The 7,302-nt window shown below is 41.6% G+C and overlaps 1 protein-coding gene across 1 annotated transcript; it reads left to right on the plus strand.

Annotated features, from left to right (window-relative positions):
* The first annotated feature begins 4,887 nt into the window (after positions 1-4,887).
* On the plus strand, positions 4,888-6,384 carry LOC128581469 (eukaryotic translation initiation factor 3 subunit L-like). Its single transcript, XM_053584343.1, is given in 2 exon segments — positions 4,888-4,965; positions 5,037-6,384. Coding segments are annotated over 2 exon segments (1,410 nt in total). The 3' UTR covers positions 6,369-6,384.
* The last annotated feature ends 918 nt before the right edge of the window (positions 6,385-7,302 follow it).

Below are 7,302 nucleotides of genomic sequence, written 5' to 3' on the forward strand. Positions count from 1 at the left end.
GAACACAATTGTTATTTAATTGTGGTTGTGAGAGCCTTGAGGGAAAAATGTGTTATGAATTTGTGTAAGTGGGGAACAGAACCTCGTTTTTCTCAGCTCTTTTACTCTGTAATACTCATCATCAAATAATTTCCCCATATCTTTCCAGTGGATTGAGTCTTGGATAAATTTGACAGTAATTTACTTGGTAATAATTTGGTATTTTAGATAGTCAAGTGGTCTTCACGTGTTTATGCATATACCTGATTATTTCTCTGAGACATTTTCAGCTCAGTGAATTTATGAGTATTTACTAAACGTTCAGTCTTTCCTTCCCCCAGTCTCACCCCTCACATTCTACTTACGTCAATCTTCCTAAGCAATGAGCTCCCTTAGTGAGTGGGATGCTCAGAGCCTTTTTCTTTAGTTTGCACAGGGACCAGGGTAAAATCAAGCCTTTGGTCATGATGCCGATGGCATAACAAGATCACTGGCCCCAAGAGAAAGCTGAAGGGAGTGCAAATATAAAATTTCAGTCATGACTCAGGAAAAGAGAAGAAGGGACACGAAGATGGCCCATTCTGGCAAGTGCCTCCAGGCTACACGTTGCATTGCACGGGGTTGGCCTCCTCTGTGGTGTAGGATGGGCCTCTTTATACGAGGGAGCACAGCCCCTGGAGGAAAGGCTCAGCTGCAACTTGAACTCTACCTAACAAACACAATGTAACCTAATCATTTGTACCCTCCTATCAATCCGGAATTTAAAAAAAAAGGGTGGGGGTGGGGAGCAGGACATTGATTCCACAAGTCTGAGATAAGGAACCAGATTGCTTAGCACCCAGGGTCATCTTTTGCTCCTGATGGAAATTTCTGTAACTCTCTAGAGGAAAAAAGAAAAAAATATGTAATTAAAAGGCAATATAGCACAAAGCTGATTCTTTACTGGTTTTTATAGTTTCTATTTAATCTCTGTAGTTTGTTATTTCTTGGTCAAAAATGAACATTCCTTTTCTCTTTTTTTCAAATATTTAAAAGACCTGACCAGAGACTAATAAAAAAAGAAACTACAGAACAAAAATAAGTAAATGTCTCTTGGGGATGTTTGCAAGAAAAGCAAAGATGTGGGTGTTCTCCAAAACCGTTCCCAACTACATCACAAAGTAAGGAAAGGTCTCCAGCACCAGGAAATTAAAACACCTGTCTATAGAATTTCCAGCCCTCACCTTTCCTCTGTACTGGGCAGTTCAGTCCTGACAGCAAAGAGCTCCGTGCCTTATTTGCTGTCCTCAGCCACCTTGTCTTACCTCTCATACCCCTGGAATGCCTGCAGCATCCTGGAGTCTCTGATCGCTAGATTTGGGGACCCTTTATCTCTGATTTAATGTTGTAATCTCTTTCTTATGCCTAAGAACATTTTATTATAGGTATTTATTTTTAAAGTTATAAATCTACATTAATTTTATTTGGAAACTACTGGTGAATGTCATGAAATGGCTTGAGACAATGTGGCATCTGGAGATGAAACATGTTTATCCCAGGAAGGGGATCAGGTTGGCCCAGGGTGGGCCCATCGCAGATCTCGCTGAGTGGCCAGGGAGGAGCTGTGAGATGTGGTATAGATGTGACCTCAGGGATCACTGTTGTGTGTCCTCCAAGAGAGGGAAGAAAAGAACGGCAGACACCCCGGCCTTTCTGCTATGTGCAGAGAAAGTCCAATGGACCTCAGATTCTCAGGAGACCCCCTTCTTTGTCTTTATCTGAAAATCAGCTTTGTTCCCCATAAGACAATTTCTTTCCCCAATTCTTCTTCAGTTCTTCATTTGTAATGTCTTAAGGGGTGTTAGGGGGTCTCCACTTTTAAAGCAGGACCAGCTCACCTACTGAGTTGTTTCACTGTTATTCCATGATGGCAATTTGTCCCGTCGGTGTCATCCTGGTTGTTATAAATATTTGTGGATGGCAGGCCTGGTGCTCAGCATCTGTGAGCATGATCTTTTTAACTCTCATGAAACCCCAAGAGAGAGACACCATCATCACCTTAATATCATGGAGGAGGTTAAGTTGCTTGCCCAAGATGGCACAACTTGTTAGAGGCAGAACCACATTCTACTCCACGTCCCCCCGCTCCGGAGCACAGGCATGAAGCGTCCTGCTGTGGCACCTCTCATGGTTTTCTGATGATTCCTTTATGGATCTGATTCATCCTAATAAGCCAATCATATCTTTCTCCATCTGGCTGTGATAGTCTTTCATGGCAAATGCGTGGCTTGTGGCTTCCACTGACTTCTCTAGTTCTTACTTGTCTGCCTTAAGTACTGTTTGTCCCTGGACTGTCATTAGAAAGGTTTTGCAAATCATGTGGTGGTCCTTTCCCAAGGTCCAAAGTAAACAAGAAGAAAAGAAGTGGCTCTTTAACTTCCTGCAATAGGAAATGTGAATTCTAAGTGGACTCATCTTGGGCAACGTCTGTTATAGTCTCTGGACGTGTGGCCAAATTGAAATATTACAGTGCCCCCACTGTGCTATAATCTTTTAAAAATAGTACCAAATGCCAGAGTTTCCATTACTGTCTTGATTTGTGTTATAGATGGTTCTATTTAACTATTTACCATCATCTTTACTGATGTAGCTTATTAAGTTTTAGTATCATTTTAGGGACACGGTTTAGCATTTGTTATGATATGACTTATTTTCTCTCCAAAGAGAGAGAAAATAATTGTAATTATTAGGGACATGTTGATCTATTTCATCATTGCCCCATATTTTATATTACTAAGAATATTCATGAGTAGGCTATGGATATCCAAGCTGGATCCGTTAAATTATGCTCTTGGCACAAAGCTGGGTAGGGGTCAAGCGTGAAATTAAGATCTTTCCTGCTCTTTAAAAGGAGGATGTTTATTTCTCCCCTGCAAGAAGGACTCCAGATGTTTTCAAAAAACAAAACTGCTCCCCGATTCATTTCTTGACGGTCGATGTTCAGTTCTCATTAAGTCCTAAAATGTTCAGAAGATGCTGGTTCAGATTTCTCAAAGATTTATGACCCTTCTGGCTAACACCCCAAATTTGAGGGGGAGCAAGGGAGTATTTTCTCTGTGGAAGCATTTGGAATGGGTAATTGCTTTCATACCAGGCATTTTTGTGAAATCAAATAATAAACAGGGTCTTAAATTCTGTTTCCTTCAAGTTGCATGAGCTTAAAAAAAATTCTGTGGAGAATTTTATTTCTTATGGTGCAACCTTAATAACTCCATTAAGACTCTTGCTTTCTTCCCAAGCCCCAGCTGTGTATATTTGGGTGTGGAATGTAATTTTCTCATTTTAGGAAGAACTTCCTAAAATGTTCAATTTCTTCTAAAATGTGAACACAGTCAAGTTTCTCTAGGAAAAATAAAGAGCTTTAATCAACTAATTCAGAAGCTTGCAAACTTTGCCTAAAGGGCCAGATAGTAAATATTTTAGGCTTTGCAGGCCACCTGGTCTCTGTTATAAGTCTCAGCTCTACCCAGGTGGTGTGAAAGCAGCCGTAGATAATGCTAAGTGAGGATGGCTGTATTCCAATAAAACTTTATTTATGTCATTGACCTTTGAAAAGTCATTAATATTATATTGCTGTTTCTCCCAGCCATTTAAAAACGTAACAGCCACTCTTTGCTAAGAGGCCATACAAAAAACAGGCAGCAAGCCAGATTTGACCCATGCATCACACGGTAGCTTATTGACTCATTCATTGAGTTGATGAATACTTTTGAACATTTACTGCGTATGGTGAATAAAACAATACTTTTCCTTATATTGCTTGTGGAAAAGAAAACTATTTGGAAAAATCAAAAACATGAACATTTTCAAGTTTGGAGGAAATTATAGCTTATGTATCTCTAAGTATCACTAAAAACTGAGGAGTGTTTGATGCAAGGTTGCTGGTAGCCTCAGACTGAAAGAACAGAGGCTGTTTCTCAGTCTGAAATACAGAGACTTAATAACTCTTGATAGATTCCTACTAGAGAATCTAGAGAGGGTAATCTCCTTGGGAGCTGGGCATTATTCTTGAACTATATCCCTTCTCATGGATATAGTACTCATGGAAAAAGTCTATGAGTAAAAATACTCTGATCTTCTAGTACTTTTTCCATGAGTACTATATTCATGGGAAGGGATATAATTCAAGAATAATACCTTGCTCCCAAGGGCATTATTAGACATCTCCTTACTCCTTTACTATGACACTGGGCTCATAGACATCTCCTTACTCCTTTACTACGACTCTGTCCAATATGGTGACCATTTGTCATTTAATGGTGCGTATTTAAACTTAGATTTAAATTAATTAAATCAAATCTAAAATCCATCTTCTCTTTTGTACTAGCCATGTTCTAGTGTTCTGTAACCACACATACTGGGCAATGTAGGTATAGATTTCTGCCATCCTAGATGGTTCTTCTGGGCAGAGGGGCTTTAGAACACAGAGATCTCTTTTTCCCCTCTCCTATTGCATTCCAGAAAATTCATTATGAATGTTTAAATTTTTTGATCTCATTCTCTCTTGGCAAATGGTGAAGAGATATTTTAAAATACGAGAAGGAAATGATGGGACTACAGCATTGTAGAATAGTCATTGAATCTCTCCAAATCTCCACATAAAAATAGACAAAAGAGGCTCTTTCCGGCCGTGTTTGTTCCCGAGCGCCACAGCCATGTCCTATCCAGCTGATGACTATGAGTCTGAGGTGGCTTATGACCCATATGCCTACCCAGGTGACTATGATATGCCCACAGGAGATCCAAAGCAGGACCTTGTTTATGAACATCAGTATGAACAGCAGACCTATCAGGTGATCCCTGAAGTGATCAAAAACTTCATTCAGTATTTCCACAAAACTTTCTCGGATTTGATTGATCAGAAAGTGTATGAGCTACAGGCCTGTCGTGTCTCCAGTGATGTCATTGACCAGAAGGTTTACAAGATCCAGGACATCTATGAGAACAGCTGGACTAAGCTGACCGAAAGATTCTTCAAGAATACTCCTTGGCCTGAGGCTGAAGCCATCGTTCCACAGGTTGGCAATGATGCTGTCTTCCTGATTTTATACAAAGAATTATACTACAGGCACATATATGCCAAAGTCAGTGGGGGGCCCTCCTTGGAGCAGAGGTTTGAATCTTACTACAAATGCTGCAATCTCTTCAACAACATTCTAAATGCTGACGGTTTTGCTCTCCTTGAACTACCCAATCAGTGGCTCTGGGATATCATCGATGAGTTCATCTACCAGTTTCAGTCCTTTAGTCAGTACCGCTGTAAGACTGCCAAGAAGTCAGAGGAAGAGATTGACTTCCTTCGTTCCAATCCCAAAATCTGGAATGTTCAGAGTGTCCTCAATGTCCTCCATTCCTTAGTAGACAAATCCAACATCAACCGCCAGTTGAAGGTGTACACAAGTGGAGGTGACCCTGAGAGTGTGGCTGGGGAGTATGGACGGCACTCCCTCTACAAGATACTTGGTTACTTCAGCCTGGTGGGGCTTCTGCGCCTGCACTCCTTGTTGGGGGATTACTACCAAGCCATCAAAGTGTTGGAGAATATTGAACTGAACAAGAAGAGCACGTATTCCCGTGTACCAGAGTGCCAAGTTACCACATACTGTTATGTTGGTTTTGCATATTTGATGATGCGTCGCTACCAGGATGCCATCCGGGTCTTTGCCAACATCCTCCTCTACATCCAAAGGACCAAGAGTATGTTCCAGAGGACCACGTATAAGTATGAGATGATTAATAAGCAGAATGAGCAGATGCACGCACTGCTGGCCATCGCCCTCACTATGTACCCCATGCGGATCGATGAGAGCATCCACCTCCAGCTGCGGGAGAAGTATGGGGACAAGATGCTATGCATGCAGAAAGGTGACCCACAGGTTTATGAGGAACTTTTCAGCTACTCCTGCCCCAAGTTCCTGTCACCTGTAGTGCCCAACTATGACAACGTGCATCCGAACTACCACAAAGAGCCCTTCCTGCAGTAGCTGAAGGTGTTTGCTGATGAAGTGCAGCAGCAGGCCCAGCTCTCAACCATCCGCAGCTTCCTCAAGCGCTACACCACCATGCCGGTGGCCAAGCTAGCTGGCTTCCTAGACCTCACAGAGCAGGAGTTCCAGATCCAGCTTCTTGTCTTCAAACACAAGATGAAGAACTTGGTGTGGACCAGCGGTATCTCTGCCCTGGATGGCGAGTGTCAGTCGGCCTCCGAAGTTGACTTCTACATTGGTAAGGACACGATCCACATTGCAGACACCAAAGTTGCCAGACGCTGTGGGGATTTCTTTATCCGCCAAATCCACAAATTTGAGGAGCTTAATCGAACCCTAAAGAAGATGGGACAAAGACCCTGAGGACATTCACACCCATGTTTATGAGGACTCTGTTCTAATATTATAGATGGGAAATGTTTTTGCACCATGAAATCTTTACCTAGATCAGCCATCAGCCTGTCAACTGAGTTGAAATCTATTCAAATAAAGGACTAAGATATTTTAAGTACACACACACACAAAAAAAAAAATAGACAAAAGAAAGTAGATGATAACCCAGAAACTCATGGTTGATAGTCACAAGAAACACTAAGTGGTAAGTGACCCTCCACAAAACCCATGATACGATATAAGAAGGTCAGAATAAACCAGCCATATCCATAAGATCTGTCTGTGTGGAAAGAAGTGGAGAGAAGCAATGGGGCATCTGAAGGTCCTGGACCCCAAATACCCACCCTACCAACTTGTGAACAGTAGGCAAAAGTGAGAGAAAGGAGTGGAAGGATCCTTGGCATGTTTTGAGAGGGGATAATGAAGTCCATGTGTGCTTGACCTTGGCTGGCCGGATCTCCTGTCCTGGATAGAAACTTGTACTGAGGACAAACATGTGGGAATGGGATCAAAATTAAGCAGGATGTGGACAATGGAGAAAAAGAAAAGACAAATCCTAGATAAACTAGGATAGGAAATAACACTAAAAGAATTTGGAGAGTTGAGCTACCATGCTTTTGCGCCTTTTGAAAATAAGAACAACCATACAAATGCAAAAGAGGAGACTCAGAAGCTAGAAAAGCTATTCTGAATCTTGCCTCCTACTGCAATTCAGAATAAAATTAATTTATGTAAAAATGAATAGCAAGCACTATTCCAGGTCAAGTCCATTCAGAGTTATCCACAAAAAATGAAAAATGAAGATGAGAAGAATAATATCCTTAATGACAACAAAAGCATGTCAGGAGGGGTGGCACCTGTGGCTCAAAGGGGTAGGGCGCTGGCCCCATATGCCAGAGGTAGC

This window comes from Nycticebus coucang, chromosome 3 (assembly GCF_027406575.1).
Source record: "Nycticebus coucang isolate mNycCou1 chromosome 3, mNycCou1.pri, whole genome shotgun sequence".
NCBI classification, from domain to species: Eukaryota; Metazoa; Chordata; class Mammalia; order Primates; family Lorisidae; genus Nycticebus; species Nycticebus coucang.